This window comes from Fistularia commersonii, chromosome 4 (assembly GCF_037954325.1).
Source record: "Fistularia commersonii isolate RoL2024-O1a breed Wild chromosome 4, RoL_Fcom_v1.0, whole genome shotgun sequence".
In the NCBI taxonomy this organism is placed as follows: Eukaryota; Metazoa; Chordata; class Actinopteri; order Syngnathiformes; family Fistulariidae; genus Fistularia; species Fistularia commersonii.
Window position 1 is genome coordinate 16,023,673 of NC_141287.1, and position 20,868 is coordinate 16,044,540.

The following is a 20,868-nucleotide window of genomic DNA, read 5'->3' on the forward strand; positions in this document are numbered from 1 at the left end:
GCAAATTCACACGTCAGATGACTGCTGGTGTTTTAATTCTAGCTTTCATTTGGGGGGAAAATAAACTGAAACCAAGCGGTCCGGCCGGACGGCGGTCATCAGCCTCAGAGCGAACGTACGTCATCAGCCTCAGAGCGAATCCTCGCTTCTCATTGGACGACGGCCCCGATTCAAGCAGGACGCACGACTCACGTGATCCCCCCGCCTGCCATTTGACGTTAATGAGACTGCGCAATATTATCATGGGCAGTAACGTTACACAGTGACTAATATTTATGTCGGCTTTTATATTTGTTGGATTTTCGTATTCTATGTAGCATAGACAACCGCTGTATATTCGGAAGACATGAGGCGAAGTAAAACTGAAGTAGACCGTTACGTTTCTTCCGTTCAGAGTTCTTCACCCTCACTCAAAGAGGTAAGTAACACCGGCGGCTAATGTTAGCTTTCCTTCAGACCGAGCGTAGTCTGTCAGCCAGCCGGTGCTGGGGGGACAGCAGAAGCACAGCGACCGGACGATTATAAATAATTATCTTATTAGCTCCAGTCTGGATTTCGCTCTGTTACGGCTGCGTGTATCGTGTAGCCTCGGTTGACCATCTCAGGGCTAGCACTTTTAGCCAACCGGCACGATGACGCCTGGTCGTGTCCTCCCCTAGCTTGGAAAACGCGCGGCATGGAGTTGATGTAGCAGCTAGCTACGGTTTGCTAGCAAGTTGTCCTCCAATATTTAGTTATGAAGTTAAAGTTACTTATATACACACTTAAGCGTTTCCGACTGCTCTCAACACATCTAAAAACATATTATTATCTTACGACTGGCTTCATTCTTTAAGCTTGACCCTCAATCGCGGACTTTGAGATCGACTAGTGTAAGAAGTTAACGTCACTGGGTTTAGTCATCACAGCACTTCAGGTTACATGATAGTGCGAAATAGGTAAACGAATTAAATGTTCAATAAACTGCCACATTGTGGAAGATGATCACTGGTTTGTAGGAAACGAACTTTAATCTGGTGTTAACAAAACATAACCAGAGCCGCGACGCATTTCGGTGGTGCGTGTGAATGTAGGACAGCTGAAGCTCAGTTTTTCGTTACTGGAGGACATCGTTTGTGCAAAATATATCAGTCATGAAAATCAAGAATGGAACCCACAGACTGACCAGTCTGCAGCGGAATCTTAATTTGTCAGTATCTAAAGGTAATTTAATACCAATCCTGGCCCGAACCAGCTGCTGCACTTGTTAAAACTCTCCAAATGCTAGTAAACAACACAGGGTCAAGCTACAGGGTATGAAATTACAGGCTTTGTCGTCAGAGGAATCACAGGGGCTTGAGGTTTGAATCATCTGGAGTTTTTAACACTTTTTCTTGTCACAAGATCCAGATCAGCACCAGTACATTAAGTATTCATTTGAAATAGTTCTTTCCAAGTTGTCATCCTGAGAGCTAATAAAGTCGTTATCTTTTTATTTCTACTCCCCACTCTCTCGCATACCCCCTCCATACAGGGACAAAATAATTTGCCTGTTAGAGAGATAAGCAAACATGATTATTCACCAACAGTTCTTCCTTTTGGTTACAGCATCAATATTTTCTGCATTCAGATATTGCTTAATTTGTTTAACTTCACCTTTGTTGGGTGCTTTTGTGTGTAAGGCCAGGGGAAATAATTGCTAATAGAATTATGAGACCTTTCTCTAATAACCAGACATTAATTTGGGGTTTAATTTCCAACTGGCAAAATAAATAATGGACATGAAATCTGGCAATGTATTTGAAACCTTTGTCCTGACTTCAGTATTGAGAATATTGTGGGAATATTGTGAGTATTGTGGGTCCATATTGTGGGTCCTCAGGAGATTCCCATTGAGCTAAATGCTGCCAGTGGGGAAAGTAACCTGTCAAATAGTAAAATAGCCAAAATGTTGCATATTCACTCATTTTCAGTTTTGATGATTTTCTCCTACAGAAACCAGTCAAAGGGTTTTTATTTGCTAAATTGTACTTTGAAGCAAAGGAGTATGAGCTTGCAAAAAGGTAAGCACATGAGTTTCTACAAGGTTTTACACTGTTGTATCTTCGCCATACGTTGTGTAAAATATTCCTACATCCTTATGTTTCATAGACATGTGTCAGATTATCTGAAAGTCCAGGAGAGGGATCCAAAAGCACACAAATTCCTTGGACAGCTCTATGAGAGAGAAGGAGACATCAACAAGGCAGTGGGCTGTTACAAGGTAGGAGGAAAATGAATATTGACTGGAACACTATGGATGTCCTGGCCATGGCCCAAGGCTCCTAAGAGTATTTGTTGATCTGAAATAATATCTGTATCCACTGACGCTGAAATTATTTTTTTTGTTTTGTTTTTGATGCGTACATCTCGTCCATCGTGAGAATCTTGTAAACTCTCAAATTAAATCCTGATGCAGAGTCAGAGAGAGAATAAGATACTGCAAACAATAATCCAAAAACAATAAGTTAAACTGTGGAATTTGTGTATTGCTACATTTTAATGAAGCACCAACACATATCTATCCCATCGGCCAAATGCAAACCCTGCCTGCTCTCACTGTGTCTTTTTCTTTCTATCTGTCATGTCATTGAGAAAAGAGGAAGGACAGCAGTAGGTTGGGGAGGGCTTTCTCACTTATCGTGGGTTGGTGTTAAGTCATTTATAGAGAGCAAAAATATAAGGGGCATAATTAGTATACAAGGGAGAATGCACAAAGGGAAACCAGCTTTTTAATTAATGTTCTTCTCTATCTTTTGACCCGAATAAGAACCAGACACATCGCTCATAACCTTTTAATATGATATCATTATTAAATAATACCCAGAATTAAAAGAAGTTGCCAACCTTAATGTTTTCCTCTCTGCACTTTTGTGTTCATAGCGTTCCGCTGACTTGAACCCAGCCCAGAGAGACCTGGTGTTGAAGGTGGCTGAGTTACTGGTTGGTAAAGAAGAATGTGACACCAGAGCAGAGTTTTGGGTGGAGAAAGCTGCCAAGTTGCTGCCGGGAAATCCTGCTGTCTTCAACCTCAAGGTGATGCTCCATTTCTTCTGCAGCTTAAGTAACACTGTCTGTTTTGTACTCAGCCTGCAACATTAGAAATAATAAATATATATATATATTGTATTATGACCTCTGCCTGGATCAAAACGCTAGTCTTTCTAATTGGTGGACTTTTAATTGTACAGGAGCGTCTCTTGAGTCGCCAAGGTCAGCAAGGATGGAACCAACTCTTCGACCTCCTGCAGGCGGAGCTGGCAGCACGGCCAGCTGATCCGCACGTGAACGTGAAGCTTGTCCAGCTGTTTTGTCAAGACGGTCGGCTCGATGAAGCGGTCAAGCATTGCCTGGCTACCGAGAGAAGGGGAATGCTCCGCAACAGCCTGGACTGGTACAATGTGATGGTGCATACCCTGCAGGTCAGTGTTGGATTTCACATTATGGTTGATAAAGCACACTGTGCGGGTTTGAGTAAGTAAACAAAACACTGAAATGTGGGCCCCCCCTGTATTAACTCCAGAGGAATGTAAGATATACCTGTACATAGAGGACAGGCAGGGAAATGGAGTATAGTTGTAACCATGTGGCCTTCTGTCTCAGGACTATATGGATCAGCCCAGTGTCTCCAGCAATGAGAAGATGTGCCGGCGTCTTCAGAGAGAGCTGCTCTTGGCCAATTGCAGCGTGCTGAGAATCACGCTATCCGTGAGTGGCATCCAACCCAGCCTTGATGCCCTCAAGAGGTTTGTTTAAGTGCAATGTCACATTTTCATGAAACAGGTTTATCTTATGACCTGCATGTTAGTTTATATGAACAAATGCCAGGAGACTGAATCAAACTGTTTGTGTTTAGTTTTGACCAAGCCATGCAGACACTGAGCAGCGTGGCCGACCGACACACAGACGATCTTTCTGAGGCTTTTGTGGAGATGAGAGGTCACCTGTACTTGCATGCTGCCACTCTGCTGCTGAAGTTGGCCCAGGACCGCCAACGGACCTGGAAGACTATGATTGACCTGGCCGCTCTTTGCTTCCTGCTGGCCCTACAGGTATATGCAAACACGGATGCAAGATATTCCAAATCCTGTTATGAAAAGGCTCACTAGATAGCTTAGGAGACAGCGATACTTTCACGTTGTATAACGTTTCATTTCAAATTGAGGCTTAGGGAGCAAAATACCATGATATTCAGTAGCCCCTTTTGGATGTCACCAACATCTACTTTTGCATCGCATGAAAAATAAAACAAGGTGCTTGTCCACATCAGTTCTTGGGTGGTTACTTTTGCAAGTAACTTTAATTTGAGTATTATTACTATTTTAAAGTAAGTATTCGAAAGTACTGGTCTCTGTCAGCAATTGTAACAATCTGCTTTTTGCACTGTGTGAACTTTTGGTGGTTCCTGGAACCTCTCCAGGAACTATGCCGTTTTTAGTTTTGTGTTTATGCATTTGAACAGCATAGGAACTAAGAACCATGGCCTCCCTTCCTATAAACATTTTAGTTTAGATTGCAATGTCTTTTAACGTTTCCACAGGAGCCCATGCAACGTGGGTGCTTGGTGATTGGTGGAACTCGTAAGCCACGTCCATCAGCAGATACTTCTTGCATACGTCAGCGTGCAAATTCAAAACAAGTCCAGAGTTAGCAAATGGCTAATGGGGTTCTTCCCATGATGAAACAGTGAAGGGAGAAAAAAAAATGGACCCATCTGATAGTTCATGGCTATTTTATCCCCTATGCGGCACATGAATGCTGTGGCAGCTTTGCTCTCTATGTGGTCCATGTCTTCTTCCTCTTCTTTGCGGTGGTTTGTTTCTGTGCGGCTCTTAAGGTGCACATTGCAGATGCTTGTGTCACACCAATCCCTTCTGTGGTCCCTGACTGCCTGTGGGAGTGCAGAGCTAAAAGGTTAGAGTACCTGGAACAGGATTTGAGCTGAAGAATAATAAGTGTTCTGTCCACAAGTGGCTGTAGTTCACACTTGCTGCCACCTCCCCCTAATTGCCAGAGGGGAAAAATGTCTTTTCACTGTCCCAGGTCATCCAGGAAACATGTTAGGGCACAAACAAGGCTTTGACCCCCTCTCTTTCCAACGGTGCACATGGACGCTACTCTTTGCTCAACCAAAAGGAAAATAACAGCTTGAACTATTAAGTGTGTTACATTACAGATTGCAACAAAAAAAAAAAACATCGATTGAATTGTTCTAGCATGCTAGGGTGCTGTCCAGCAGTCTGTAATAAATTATTTTAAAAGGCTTCTGAATGAATTGCTCAACTGAAATGAAACGCAGCATAACTTATCACACATCTACACTTGTCCTTGCGCATTCAGATCGTTACATCATCCATTTTCTTTGCTTTTCCTTTGAATAGGTCCCCAGACCAAAGCCTAAAGTGACCAAAAGAGACCAGTCAGCACCCCCACTTCTGGAGCTACTGGCAAACGACAGACAGAGCCAGGCCGGACACATGCTGCTTAATCTGAGCACAGATTCCTCCACTTTGATCAGAGAGGTCTGTTTCAATGGATAAGAATGATGGGTGTCATTCATACCTGAGCATATTTGAGCTTCTGTGTCATTGTGGGCCTGTTGGGATGGTGTGTTGTAGCCACAAACAATTGCGTGTTTGTAACAAACATGACAAATGGCAATTCCTTTCACACAATATCGCATACAATGGAGGATTTTCGTGCTTAAAGAAAACTTAACATTTTGTCTGTTTTATGAGGTGGTGGAGGTGTTCGCAAACCGAAGTGGACGGGACTCTTTGGTTGAGGTCCTGTTTGGAATTCAGGCCTCTGCTGGATCTTCCTTCATTGCCAATGATGACATTCACTCCATTACGGCACAAACTCCTGAGATTTCTCAACTGGCCAAGTGGGACGCCGGTACAAACCTAAAGCTTCTGTGATGTGGAAAGCTAAAATCACAATGTCTTAATCCTTTTTTATTAAGAAGTCGGTTTTAAGGTACCCGTTAATGATAGTACTGCCTCCTGTCTAGGCTCTATCCTGCTGTATGATGGGGACTTGCAACATCTCAGCTGGTTGGGGCTGCAGTGGTCCCTTATGGCACAAAGACCAGCCTTGCGCACCTGGCTACAGCAGCTCTTCCCCAGGCTGACCCTGGAAACCTCTAAACTGGACACAAATGCTCCAGAGTCCATCTGCCTGCTGGACTTGGAGGTGGGTGGGGGTAGATTTTCTATTTATTTCACATGACAAATGTCGATTTTTATTTATTTATTTATTCGTTCATCCATTCATTTAGCCATTCCCCCCCCCTCACCCCCCCCCGGGATTTGAATCCCTTGTTGCTTCATTTAGACCTAAATAAACTCATTTAAATTCAGGGATTCCCTCAAAAGGTCAGACATTTAATCTTGTGTCTTTTCCCCCTGGTCCTAGGTGTTTGTATACGGTGTTGTGTTCTGTAGCCACTCGCAGCTCCAGGAGACAGCAAAGATCAGCAGTGGAGTAAACCAACAGCAACAACAACAGCAGCTTTATGAGCCCCGATGCCTCCCGCTATCCCTCCTTCGCCTTTTGAGCACAGAGAGACAGAGGGAGTGGTGGGATGCTATCTACAGTCTCATTCACAAACAAGCTGTGTGAGTGTTGGGATCATGTTGATATTCCAATGGAGTCTTGTGACCACAACCATGCAGAATCTGAATAGAATTATCCTAAGTTTGCAGATTTTCAAATAGTTTTTCTTCGCAGTCCTGGGACAACAGCCAAATTGCGAATGATTGTGCAGCATGGACTGAACACCTTAAGGGCCCGAGAGAAACATGGACTCCAACCAGCTTTGGCCGTCTATTGGGCTCAGTGCCTCAGCCAGACGGTATACACACACACACGCACATACTTTGTAAGATCACCAAGGTGTTATAGGGTATACCGGTAATTCTTTTCCTGTTTCACTGTAGTTGTGGTTGTTGAAGACTGTCTTTCCCTCAATATTAAGTTCCTTATGTATTGTCCATCAACCCAGGGTGATGGAGTTAACTCATACTATGACCAGAAGGAGTACATTACCCGTAGCGTCCACTACTGGAAAGTTGTCCTACCACTATTGGAGAAGATCAAAAACAGACGCAGTATTCCAGAACCCCTTGATCCTCTCTTCATGCACTTTCCCTCCAGAGATATTCAGGTTAGTGTTCTCATGGATTCTAGCATTCTCATACCACTATAGCACACTATTATTTGGAATCTAGTGATGTTTTTTCGAGGGATGAATAAAGTTTGAATGGGATTTTGCTTTTTATTGCATCATTAGTATGATTCACATTTGTTTTTTACTTAAGGACACATGACATATTTTCGTCTGTAGACAGATGATAGGACAGTGTAGAACTCGAGGTTGTGCCAGTTTGGTGCTGACAGGAATTTGTGGCTTTTACACCACAGTGACAGATTCAAGTCCAGCCGTGTTGATTTGCAGAGCATGCATGTCCCCCTCCCTTTCCAGATTTCGTCTGTGAAGGGGTATGAAGAGGAAGCCAAAATATCATATGCAGCCCTCCTTGACATTGAAGGCAGAACTGAGGAGGCCATTGCAACCTTGGAAACAATCAGTAGCCTGTCTTCTGTCTGGCATTTAGCTCAGGTTAGTAAAGTGCCTCCCCATAACTGGTAAGCGTGTCTAGTCCTGTCTCACACCTGTTCTTGGCTCGACTTACCTTTGGCAGATCTACCAGCGTCTTTCTGAGGAGGCCAGTAATGGAGTTGAGGAGACCCAAGACCGTTGCATCACATTTCTGAAGAAATTCAGGACCTATCTGTCCAAGATATACAACGCCAATGCAGATGACATTGACAAGGTAAACCCTTGTTTTGTAATTCTTGGCGCCTGCATTTTTGGAAACAAGACAGTTTATTGACATTGTTTATTTCATAAGGTAAAATGCCCACATATGCAGATGTTACTGTTAGTAAGTGAAACCATTTCCAACATGTTGTGTCCCAGCTGCCTGTGTCCATGGAAGAAGTTTTGGATCTTCTCAACGATGTGAATCAGCAGCTCGGGGACAGCGGGGAGGCCATGGATGAAGATGAGGAGAAACAGGACAAAGGTCGAAGATTACCAACCCATTCCAGCCCTGCTCATCCCACAGAATCAAGCGCCACCATATCCCACATCAAGTTTTCCACCCCATCCCCGAACAAAAGCGTTGTTTCTCCATCTAAAAGACACCTGGTAGGCTTACAGTGCCGGTTTCCCACTATGATACCGTCAGAACTTTCCAAATGTATTTACAGAAAACTTCTTTCCACAACTGCACAGATTTCTCCAAAAACACCACCTCATTGGGTGGAAGACCAGAAAAGCCTCCTCCAGATGTTGTGCCAGCAAGTTGAGGCGCTGAAGGTACGCACAACAGATTATTAGAACATTTGATATTTCACATAGAATTTTTTTTTTTTTTTTTTTACAGTATGTAAAAGTGCAAAAGTTATTGAAAGAGAGGGAAAATGTCATATTGAATTACTTTATCTTGACTGTGTGTGAATGTAATTATGACTATAGAAGTAACACATTGCTATTTATTATCATTGTTCTTGTTTCACAGAATGAGGTTCATGATCTGAGACAGAACACTGCAGGAAACATGAGTTCTCCTCATCACAAGATGTACGGGGAGAGTTATGGAGCCGAGGGCCTGCAGGAGCCCTTCACCCCGGTCCAGTCCTATCACGGGGCTCCCTTAACAGGTAAGAATACTGCATAGAACAAAAGGATATCTCTTCTTATTCTCTCATCGTTTTGGGCATCAATCGTACTGAAAAATTAACAAATCTGTATGTGTTGTTTTTAAGTTGCCACCACAGGTCCCTCTGTGTTCTACAGTCAGTCACCGGCCTATAATTCGCAGTATCTTCTGCGCACAGCGGCAAACGTCACTCCGACAAAGGTAATTATGGCTCTAGGTCTTGGCTGTAGAAAGAGAGCTTTTTCATAATGGGTTGAAAGATTTTTTTTTTTTTCTTTTTAATTTCTTTCCTCTCTTTTATACAGGGCCCCTTGTATGGTATGAACCGTATGCCACCTCAGCAGCACATGTATGCCTATCAGCCGCCAACTCACACACCTCCTTTGCAAACGGCCCCACCTTGCATTTACCCTTCCCAAGAACCGGTTTTCCCTGCACCTCTTCGATTTGATTCGCCGGCCACGAGTCTCCTTTCCCCATATAGCGAAGAATATTATGGTGGGGGTGTAACCCCACAAACCACAAATCCAACCCTACCCGAACCAGGCTATTTCACCAAAACTCCTGCGGCTCCTGTTCAGCCACCGAAGAGCACAGAGGGGAAACCTGTAGACTTTGGGAAGTTCTCATTCAGCCAACAACCACCTTCCGAAGTACCCAAAGTGCCCAGTTTTGGAGCAAGCACAGTAAGCCAGTCAGCATCTTTAGCAGCATTTAAATTTACCTCGAACTTTAAATCCAATGATGGAGATTTCACGTTCTCTTCTTCTCAAGCTAAACACAGTGAAAGTTTGCTTGGTTTACTGACATCTGACATTGCTACCAAACCAGACACACTGCCTGAAAAGCCTCCAGCACAAGAGCAGCCAGCCAGCCAATTGAACATCTTCACCTTTGGCAATAAGAATTCAACAGGTTTCTCCTTTGGTGATGCATCTCAAATCGCAGGCAGCGGAAATCTGTTTGGAAAGGTGGATCAGCCATTTAAATTTAGGGATGTTACCAAGCCTGTGTTTGGGATGGCAAAGCCAACAGCAGAGGAGGAAAAAGCTGCAGAAAGTGACAATGATAGCACTCATGTTGAGGAAGATGAGGATGGTCCTCACTTTGAGCCCATTGTACCTCTTCCTGATAAGGTCGATGTGAAAACAGGTGAGGAAGAAGAAGAGGAGATGTTTTGTAATAGGGCAAAGCTCTATAGATTTGACACTGAAACAAAAGAGTGGAAGGAGCGGGGAATTGGCAATGTAAAAATCCTGAAACATAGCACTAAAGGGAAGGTTCGCCTGCTGATGAGGCGGGAACAGGTGCTCAAAATATGTGCCAACCACTACATCAATGCCGATATGATACTAAAACCAAATGCCGGCTCAGACAAATCATGGGTATGGAATGCCATTGACTATGCAGACGAAGAGCCTAAGCTGGAGCAACTGGCCATCAGATTCAAAACCATAGAGGAGGCGTCGCTTTTTAAGGCCAAGTTTGAAGAAGCTCAAAAAATTGTGAAGGGAACCCCACAAAAGAACGATCAACAGGAGAAGGAAGATGAAACGATAGATTACTCTGAGCCGCTGACAACATTGGCTGCCCAGTTTGCACTAAAAGAAGGCGAATGGGACTGCACTGTGTGCGAGGTGAGAAATAAATCGAAAGACGTTTGTTGTGTTGCTTGTAAAAGTACCAATCCCAATTCTTCATCCAAACCTGATACTCAGCCTGTTGGTGAAACAAAAAGTAGTCCAGTCACGTTCAAATTTGGGACAGATTCTTCAAAAACCAGTACCTCTGGCTCACCATTCACCGGATTTGGTTCTTTTGGGACTTCCCTACCCTCCTCTTTTACATTCGGTGCCAGCACATCAAAACCTGGGGACTCTGTAACCAATGTGTTTGGTTCTGCCTTTGGAGCTGAGTTTGGTAAGAAGACAGATCTTTGGGATTGTAACAAATGTTCTACAAAGAATGACAGCTCTGCAGACACTTGTGTTTCTTGTAAAGCCCCCAAAGACTCCTCCAAAACTTCTCCAGCTCAAAATTTACCTTCTGAGACTTTGCCTGAAGTTCAGTCATCAGAAGCAACTGTAAAGGACTTGGCTGCCCAGTTCAGCAAGAAGCCGGGGCAGTGGGACTGTGACGTATGTGAAGTAAGAAATGAAGCTGCAGCTGACAGATGCGTTGCATGCAATAGTCCCAATCCTGCAGCTAAACCGAAAGAATCAGACGCTTCAACTTCATCTACAGCACTACCTACTTCAGGACTTGCAGTGAGTGACGGGCAATGGGAATGCACTTCCTGTTCATACAGAAACGAAGCCTCATCTGCGGAGTGTGTTTCATGCCATGCACATCACGATAAGCTGTCTCTGGAAGCAATGTTTGCCAAGAAAGCTGGAGAGTGGGATTGTGACAGTTGTGTGAGGAACAATGCTTCTGCCAATAAGTGCGTGGCATTTCAGACACCAAATCCCAATGCTACAAGCACAACCACCTCCACTCCCACAGCTTCCACATTTAGTTTCAACTTTGGAACAAAGTCGTCATCAAGCCAGCCTTCTGCACCTGGATCTACGATGCCTTTAGGAACTGGCAGCTCCTTTCAGTTTGTCCAAAGCCAGGATGCAAGCTCTAGCTCTTCCTTCAAGTTTGGGTCTCCTCAGTTTGGGTCAAGTAGCACAAGTTCTTCCGGCTTCTCTTTCTCGATGCCCGTACCTGCTGGTGGCTTCAAATTTGGCATTCAGGATACTACAACAGAAACATCCAGTGCTAGTCAGATTAGCCCTTCGGTATCAGCCTCTGGTTTTCTGAAAAGCTTCGCCGATAAGCACAAGGAGAACGATAACGAAGCAGCGCCAACGCCTTCCCCGGCCCAAGCGGAACAAGATCAAAATCCTTTAATTACTGGAAAGTCCAATACTTTTAGTTTTGCAGACTTGGCAAAGTCCTCTGGAGGAGATTTTCAGTTTGGCCAGAAAGACCCCAATTTCAAAGGTTTTTCAGGTGCCGGTGAGCAGGTCTTCTCATCCCTCCAGGCAACACCAACCAAAACGGATGGCTCAAATGAACCAGAGGAAGATGACATGTATAAAACCGAGGAAAACGATGATATCCAGTTTGAACCAGTGGTCCAAATGCCTGATAAGGTGGACCTAGTCACAGGAGAGGAGGATGAGCAGGTTCTTTACTCTCAGCGGGTCAAACTGTTCAGATTTGACTCCAACTCCAGTCAGTGGAAAGAGCGTGGAGTAGGAGTGCTAAAATTCCTGAAAAACAATGACAATGGAAGGCTAAGGGTGTTAATGAGAAGAGAGCAAGTTCTAAAGGTGTGCGCCAACCACTGGATCACCACCACCATGAACCTTAAGCCGCTGGCTGGCTCGGACAAAGCGTGGATTTGGATGGCCAATGATTTCTCTGACGGAGATGCTAAACTGGAACAATTGGCTGCCAAGTTTAAAACCCCAGAGCTTGCTGAGGAATTTAAGGAGAAGTTTGAAGAGTGCCAGAGGCTTCTCTTAGACATCCCTCTCCAAACCCCCCACAAGCTTGTTGACACAGGCAGAACAGCTCATCTGATTCAGAAAGCGGAGGAAATGAAATCTGGTTTGAAAAATCTGAAATCGTTTTTGACTGATGACAAAACAAAGATTAAAGATGACGACAACCAAGGAGATATTGCCACATCTAGCAACGTGTCAAGCCTTTTAGTCAAGCCTCACAATGAAACTACTGGCCCCACCTTAGAGTGGGACAACTATGATCTACGAGAAGAGGCTCTGGACGATACGGCAGACACTTCAGTCTACGCCTCCCCCCTCGCCAGCAGCCCTCTGAGAAAAAACCTATTTCGCTTTGGGGAATCGACTTGTGGATTCAGCTTCAGCTTCCAACCCGGTATTAGTCCTTCTAAGTCTCCTACTAAGCTTAACCAGAGCAGAGCATCCGTGGGTACCGATGATGAGCAAGACGGATACCAGGAGGAGGAAAGAGATGGGCAGTACTTTGAACCTGTGGTCCCCTTGCCTGATCTTGTGGAAATTTCCACAGGGGAGGAAAATGAGCAGGTAGTGTTTAGTCACAGAGCCAAACTGTATCGTTATGATAAGGAACCGGCTCAGTGGAAGGAGAGGGGTATCGGAGACCTGAAGATCTTACAGAATTATGACACGAAGCGAGTGAGACTGATCATGAGGAGAGACCAGGTACTCAAAATCTGTGCAAACCACTGGATCACGTCAGCCATGAAGCTGGAACCCATGAAAGGTGCTGAGAAGGCCTGGGTCTGGAGTGCGTTTGACTTTTCTGAAGCAGGGGACGGTAATATTGAGCAGTTAGCTGTGAGATTCAAATTGCAAGACACTGCCAACACTTTCAAACAGGTCTTTGAGGAAGCCAAAACTGCACAAGAAAAAGAGGAGTTAATGACCCCTGTGACACCTGGGGTGGTCGCACCACAAGATCACGGTTCTGCAGAATCGGCAAAGACCGCCACGACTGTGTGTGGGAAGGCAGCTATCGCAGTGCTGGAGGAGACCACAAAAGAACGCACTGTGCTTTCTCCCGAAAAGCCATGTGCAGCAGGATCTCTGAGTCCGGTCAACCCCTCCAAAGCTGTGATGTCACCCCCAAAATTTGTGTTTGGCTCAGATAGCCTTCAGAAGATCTTTGGCAGTCCAATATCTCAGCCAAAGAGTGACAACTGTGAATCGAGTTCAAAGAGCAGAGATGCTGGATGTCCTGCCAAACCTTCATCTCCATCACCTGCATTCAAAATTCCAGAGAAAGGTAAGGAACAATCAATAGTTATTTTCATGCAATATTTTTTTCTTTTCTATTTCTGAATGGGTATGATGACATTTGATTTTTTTTTTTTTTTTTTTTTTTTTAATTTATTTTTTTAACCACTGTCTTGTTCCATCTGCATCTTCATATTCTTAGCTGACCAATCAAAAGATGAATTTTATGTTTTCACTGGACAGAAGATTTAAAAATCAGAATACCCATGACATTCATGTTTTGGTACACCTCATATCACGTTCCTAGTAATTTCTCAAGTAGGATTGAACACAATGCAACACAAGGACACATTGCAAACACTACCTCACAAATCATTCATTATTCATATTTTTATTTAATAGTTTTGGCCTTAATTTTATGATTAACATTTTTCAAAGTATTACTGTACCAGCCTCACAATTAGTTTCTCTTCACCCAACAACCCATCATCCTTTAGGGCTGGATTTTAGGCTTTTCAAAGATAACCCAATGGCCTTTTGGACCAGCACATCAACCTCCCAATTTGAACCCCCAGGTACTTTAATCACTGCAGTGTGTGTTAACACTTCTCAGCTGTCACCTGGCTGGCCCTTACCATTAGACAGAAATAACCTGGATGCACAGAGTGAAAAACAGTGACGCTAATGTGTTGCATGTCCTGTGTGTAAAGGTACATTTCTTTACAGTATAAACAATTTTTTGAACTCAGGATAGGCCACAAGATAAGGCAAGCAAAAGAGGTATTCCTACAAAACTGCACAAACAAGGACCAAAGTATACAGTGATCGTCAGGACGTTACTGCTTTTTATTACATTTTAGTCAAGTTCATAAATCTTCTGTCAAATTTCCAATTTGACCGCTTTATTAGTATTTTTTTGTTCCTACTTCATTCATTTGAACGTACTGGCCTCAGTGTCTTGGATACCAAATAAAAAATAATCTGAAGGTTCACTTGCATTTTACAATTTAATGAAATTGTTAGGTGTCCCATTCCCAAATGGAAATTTGGGAATATTTGACAGCTGACTTGTTAGACAAATAAGTTCCCTGAGGCTACAGGGAAAGCCAGTGTTGGTCTTTTTGAAAGGCGAGAGGAGCAGATTTTATGGAGAGCTTTCCCTGCTGAAAGGAATGCACTATGCAAACGTCACAAAAGCCATTTTTAGTGCGGGATGTGTAGCAACAGCATGAAATGTAATTCCCTGTGTAGTCTGGCCTCCGCCATGTGCACCTCAACACACACCAATTAGAGTTCGAGCTGAGGTATTTATGTCTTAAATGTTCCAGTGCAGTGCTTCCAAGGTTCTCGCCAAGTTGGATTGAAAACACCAAGACATGTACAGAAATGTTCTCCTAATACAACTAGTCTCGCTCATTAGTGAAATGAATGCATGCTGTTCATTTTTGCTGTGCATGAACTTTTTTGTGTGTGCGTGCGCGCCTGTGTGTGTGTGTGTGTGTGCGCAACTAACTTCTGTCATTTCAAATAGAATGAAACTGCTTAATATCTGCCTTTCTTCCCCCCTCAAAGCTGTTTCTCCCGGACCTGACTTATATTCTACTTTTAACATGTCTGTCGCAGGGCCCTCGCTGCCTGCAGGGACCAGGGCAGAGTCCCATGAGGACACTGAGGTGGAGGTCGTGTATGTTCGTGAACCCACTGCTGAACAAGCTGCCCTAGCCAGGAATCTCCTGCTGCCTCTCACCTTTTTCTGCTATCAGAATGAACCAGGCTACACAAGTGACGATCAGCCCGATGGTGAGACCAAAGCCTACTCGTGTTCAATAAATTGCAAGGGGACCGAAGGCGGGGAAATGCTTTTAAAATGGTAAAAGAGCAAGAATTGGGTATTTATGTATCACTTCATGTCAGCTTTACAAAGGTTTGAGACAAGAGGAATTAGCTCAGTGCGTTGCCAAGTTGATGTTTCCCCCTCTTCTGGAAACAATGTCTGATAAAGAAAGCATCCAAATAAAAATGACATTTGAATTTCCAAAGCAGTTGAAGTCAATGGGTGGAAGCTGTCAGTAAACTCAGATGTTATATTTTTTGAAAAGCTGCCTGAAATTATGTGCACAGTTAAGTTAAAGGACCAACAAATAATGTTATTAAATTGAAAAATTACAATCCCCCATCACAAAGCTAGCAAAGCTCAATAGTTCCAACTGTCCAAAACACTTTGTTGCAGCCATCTTATAGATTTGACATTTAAACTTTTACAATAATTGTACATAAAAAAAACATCACATTGTTTTATAGCAAAGGTTGTATTTTTCTTTTAATGCGAATCAACTAAATTCCACACACGGGAACAATATGGAATTCAAATGATGTGCTACATTTGTTTGTGTTTTAAGATGAAGACTACGAATCGGCAGTGAAAGCTCTGAATGGAAAGCTATACCCCGATCCTCCTGAAAGAAGGGCAGCAGCGTGCAGAGATGGTATGTTGTTCTGGACAGTTATGTTTTTCAATTATCACAACAGATGTTTAACATGTATCATTCATTGGAAACAGACAGTTTTGCATAAAGCTATTGTACGCTTCTCCTTATTTTTTTTATTTTATTTTTTTATAAAAAAGTCACTGGTCTTGTGTAACTCCATACAGAACCAGACTGCCAGGTTGTTTGGGAGAAGAAGCCAACACCAGAGGAGGAGGAGAAGGCTAAAAGCCTCCAGCTTCCACCCACATTCTTCTGTGGCTTGAGCACGACAGATAGTGACCTGGATACCGACAAAGTTGAAGACTTTGAGACAGAAGTTCGTCAAGCAAAGCAGGACCTGGTAAGCATCTCCGTGCAAGGCAGGTTTGTACTCACTGAAATATAGGCCGTGTTGCTGTTTCTCGCACTTTACTGAAGATCCTGCACTCTAGGCATTACCTACCGCCTGTAGACCATTGACAAATCTTATGATGGACAGATCCTCACCTTCATTCCTCAACAACCTTGGGTGTGAACTGGCTTTTTTTCCCGCAACGAACCCTCTTCTTGAAGTCGTGCTTCATGCAGAATGATCTGACCAAGGCGAAAGTCCCGATCAAGCCACAGTACTTTCTACAGTACATTTGGTTTGTCTTCTTGTGAGAAGTCGTTGGCATCAAAACTTTTGCAACGTATTCATATCTTTTCCCTGTGCATGTCACTGTCAAACTCAGCTGTACTCCTCGGTGAGGCTAGTTTGCTTCCCGATATCCTAATGACCTCGTATCCTCCGCAATCGCACCTACTCATGGGCACAAAGACACTTTGTGACACCATCGCCTGCCCATCAAATGCAGTGCATCACTGCAGGGATTCCACTGCTGTGAAAGGACAAGACAGCCTCCATGTTTGCACAGTGGTTTTTAACTACATTCCTGCTCCACGGTCTTAGAAAATGTCCCCCTTTTTTTCCTGTGCAGTCTGATGGCCTCTTACTTCTTACAGTCTTTTTTTGTCTGAGATTTTATTCTTTCCTGGATTCGTTCAGGATGCTCAGTCAAACAGACATGAAAAGACGCGGAGCAGCCCGGCCAAGGAGCAATCAAGCTCGTTATTGAGCGACACAAAGGCTGTGAGCACATCGTCAACGGAGGAGCAAACCGCAGGCGAGCCAACAGATCAGCAGCCAGCAGCAGCCAGCAGCACTTCTCCCATCGACCTGTCCACTAAAAAGAGCCCAGAGCCCGAACCTGATGCTGGGACAGCTGCTCCTGTCAAGACTACTGGTAGGTTCAAGTAGAGCTGCAGCTGTGGGAAAACATTCAGTCGAAACATTTGTTTCTCAACCCAGCAACTCCGTTCATGCAGGCTGCTTTGTACAGTATGTCGTGTACACTGCACATAAAAATGAATTATTCATCTATTTCATTGGGGGTTTCTTCATACATTTTTTTCCTCTAGATTCATCGAGCTTTGGCTTCAACTCATTCGGTGGCTTCTCTTTTGCTGATTTGGCCAAAAGCACAGAAGGATACGCATTTGGAACCAAAGGTCGGCTTCATCAAATCTGTTTTTGGCTGCCTTGCGTTTCAAAATGGGTAAACACGAAATCATCGAAGTGTCTTGTTCTTGTTTGTGTAGACTCGGACTTCTCATGGGCAAATGCTGGAGCGACAGTATTTGGTTCCACCGTGGCCCCAGCGGTCAACAACAATGTCGATGAGGGGAGTGATGATGAGGAGGCTCCTAACAACGAGGACATTCATTTTGAGCCAATTGTATCCTTACCAGAGGTACTGGAAATACAGTTTTATCATTCATCTTAGATAAGCTGCAACTTTTCTGACTATAGGCTCTGCTGACAGTAGTTTTACGCTCTCCATCTTTGCTCTCAGGTGGAAACAAAATCTGGAGAAGAAGATGAGGAAATCCTGTTCAAAGAACGCACTAGGCTGTATCGATGGGATCGCGACCTTAGCCAGTGGAAGGAGCGGGGTATCGGTGACATAAAGATCCTTTTCCACCCGACCAAACATTTCTACCGAATCCTAATGAGACGAGAGCAGGTTTTCAGAGTGTGTGCCAACCACACCATCTCCCAGTCGATGGAGCTGAAACCCATGGACGCCTCAGCAAATGCTCTCGTTTGGACTGCCACTGACTACTCTGGTACTTATACCCGTCTTATAAACAATATGTTCAACGTAACACACATCACAATACCTTTCTTTGTTCATTGATCGTAGTCATGTTCATTCAAAGCTGTAGGTTAAGTCTTTCTGCTGATGGTTCCTATATCCTCTTCCTTGCACAGATGGCGATGGTGTGGTGGAGCAGCTGGCGGCTAAGTTCAAAACTCCAGAGATTGCCGAATCCTTTAAGAAGACTTTCTGTGAATGTCAGAGCCGCATCGGCCAAACAAGCAGCGACGATGCCTCTGGAATCTCCACACCACACATGTCGAGAGTCCAAGAGCACTCCAGAGACACTAACCCGCGGGTTTTCCTGACAGTGGCTGCTGACGGCCAAGTGCTGGGCACTGTCACCATTGAGCTGTTCTCCCACATTGTCCCAAAGACAGCTGAGAACTTCAGAGCTCTCTGCACCGGTGAGAAAGGCTTTGGGCTGAAGGACTCCATCTTCCACAGAGTCATACCAGACTTCATGTGTCAGGTGAGGATATTTGACATGATCTTCCTCTGTCTTTGCAATATATTTAATTGACTTTTGCACATTTCAAACTGAAACACAGGCCTCAAATCCTGCATGAGAAGCGTCACTACCGTTTATACATGGAAACTGAGGCTCCTAAATTAGGTCTCCATATGACTGACACAACCATAGCGTAGCGACAGCTTTCACCAAGTCTCTGACACTCCTGCACTTCAGCATTGGTCCTCCTCCCGAAAATAGTTTGTCGGTCACACTCTGAAAACCTTAGTTGTAAAGTACTGCAGTGTATCATAGCAAAGGTCGTCAAATCATTTTGAAAGAAGAATTGTATTGCAGTGCATATCACAACTTTATTTCCAATCATTAGTTCTACTTCTAACATGTTTCTTCAAATGTTGAACTTCACTTTAGGACCTGGTGAGATATAAGTAGGTCGCTTGTAGATAAAATTTTCCAATTCCCATCATATCATTTATTTGTGAACGTATCTCAGTACCTACTGACTACCGCTACTTTTTTTTTTCCTCCCCATCTTTAGGGTGGTGACATCACCAACAGCAATGGCACCGGAGGCAAGTCCATCTACGGTGCCAAGTTTGAAGATGAGAACTTCAATGTCCGGCACACAGGCCCAGGAATACTGTCCATGGCTAACCATGGTCGTGACACTAACACTTCACAGTTCTTCATCACTCTGAAAAAGGCAGAGCATCTGGACTTCTTGCATGTGGCTTTTGGTTGGGTTCGAGAAGGCATGGACGTGGTACAGCAGATGGGGGAGTTGGGCTCCAAGAAAGGGACACCCTCAAAGAAGCTGGTTATCACGGACTGTGGGCAGCTCTAGTTTGCTCTGGCTGTTTCGATGTAAAGACCCCAGACCTGCAGCCCGGTTCGGCCTATCGACTCAAGGACTTTGGTTAATGGTGTGTTCCATGTGCAGAAATTACACTCCTGCAAAAATTGAACCCACATGAGCATCATGAGCATCTCTCCGTCTGTATAATTGTACATTGTCTTTTTTTAAATGTCTGTTTTTGTTGCATGTGCTCACTTTGAATGTGCTGGTACTCTTCGTACTTACCACTTTGGTAATTTTCCCTGTTTGGATAAGTCTTAATTTTTATCAAAAGAAGAGGTGATCGTTTGAAAGCACTTTGGGTTTTTAATTGTGCCCCTTGCTTCTCATGTGTTACCTCTGTGTACTCACTGTCGGTGCCCTCTCTCTTGTGTAAATGATATCCAGGCTACACCCTCACCCGAATAAACCGCAGTCGCTCACTGTGTTGGTAGAGGGCAGCTTGATGAAGACGCGGTTCGGGTTTTACAGATGATCCATTATGATATGAGACATTTAAATGGTGCTCGGTGTACCATGACATGCTGATAGAGGAAAATAAAGTTGCTTTACAAATTAATGGATGTGTATAGTTACATAAAAAAAAAAATCCAATGTATTGTGACCCAAAAGAACAACATATATTTTCTCAAAACAACACATTAAGTTTGTATCATGGAATGAAGCCTTCAGATCTCTTGATGACCATAGGTAAAAGTGATATACATTTTTTTTTCTCTCCTGAAGCTAATGTTTAATTTCTGCTCAAACTGATAAGGATGTTCCACTGTTTGTCCTTTCTGACCTTTGTTTGGCCCAATTCCTCCTCAACATAACTTTTGAGTAATGAACTGCTGCTGTGTCACACCTTTAAGCCAACCACGTTATTATTCCTCGTTTGACTCTGTGGGATTTCTTTTACCGAAAGGCCCAATTAACATAAAATCGCTGCTCAGTTTCAAGTAAAAAAGTAGGCGCAAGTGACCTGTTTTTCTTTTCCAACTTTACAAATAATAAAATATGAACTAACAGTGCTAAGTCAAAACGTATATCAATAACATCTAGACTTATTCTGAATTGCAATGGGAACACAATGTGATGTTAATGAATCCAGGGAACCATTCATGAAAAAGGTGTGGGGGGGGGGGGGGGTCGGCTTTAAGGTGTTGCTTTAAAGATTTTTTTATATAATTCAAAATTATTTCAAAGACAGGGGAGAGTTTTTTCGCATTCTGTTTTTGTTTTGAATAAGTTTACCTAACGTAAAATATTAAAATATTCCTGCGTGGGGAAGGCGGATGTGACATCATGGCTGCGCACAGCTTCAATGACAGGGAATGCTCGGGATGTCACGTGGTGGTGCGCGCGCTGTCCCTTTGGCGCCACTCAGTGGCGGTCTGGAGAACTGC

At 43.8% G+C, this 20,868-nt stretch overlaps 1 protein-coding gene across 3 annotated transcripts; it reads left to right on the forward strand.

Annotated features, from left to right (window-relative positions):
* Positions 1-242: 242 nt before the first annotated feature.
* Positions 243-20,488, forward strand: ranbp2 (RAN binding protein 2). Of its 3 annotated transcripts, XM_086145573.1 has the most exons (30): positions 243-418; positions 1,975-2,042; positions 2,131-2,242; positions 2,902-3,054; positions 3,210-3,440; positions 3,622-3,764; positions 3,875-4,070; positions 5,400-5,540; positions 5,757-5,916; positions 6,032-6,213; positions 6,436-6,638; positions 6,751-6,874; positions 7,025-7,186; positions 7,505-7,642; positions 7,725-7,856; positions 8,003-8,233; positions 8,321-8,404; positions 8,607-8,748; positions 8,854-8,948; positions 9,053-13,532; positions 13,981-14,058; positions 15,107-15,283; positions 15,883-15,969; positions 16,137-16,312; positions 17,000-17,237; positions 17,413-17,502; positions 17,593-17,744; positions 17,847-18,120; positions 18,266-18,624; positions 19,163-20,488. In XM_086145573.1, exons 1-30 carry the CDS (start codon positions 347-349, stop codon positions 19,466-19,468), a joined length of 9,186 nt encoding a protein of 3,061 aa, XP_086001699.1. In that variant the 5' UTR covers positions 243-346; the 3' UTR covers positions 19,469-20,488. The 3 variants fall into 3 exon arrangements, with proteins under 3 accessions (XP_086001699.1, XP_086001700.1, XP_086001701.1); XM_086145574.1 differs by lacking the exon at positions 13,981-14,058; XM_086145575.1 differs by lacking the exons at positions 243-418; positions 1,975-2,042; positions 2,131-2,242; ... (2 more) ...; positions 3,622-3,764; positions 3,875-4,070 and having other exon boundaries at positions 5,405-5,540; positions 5,757-5,905.
* The last annotated feature ends 380 nt before the right edge of the window (positions 20,489-20,868 follow it).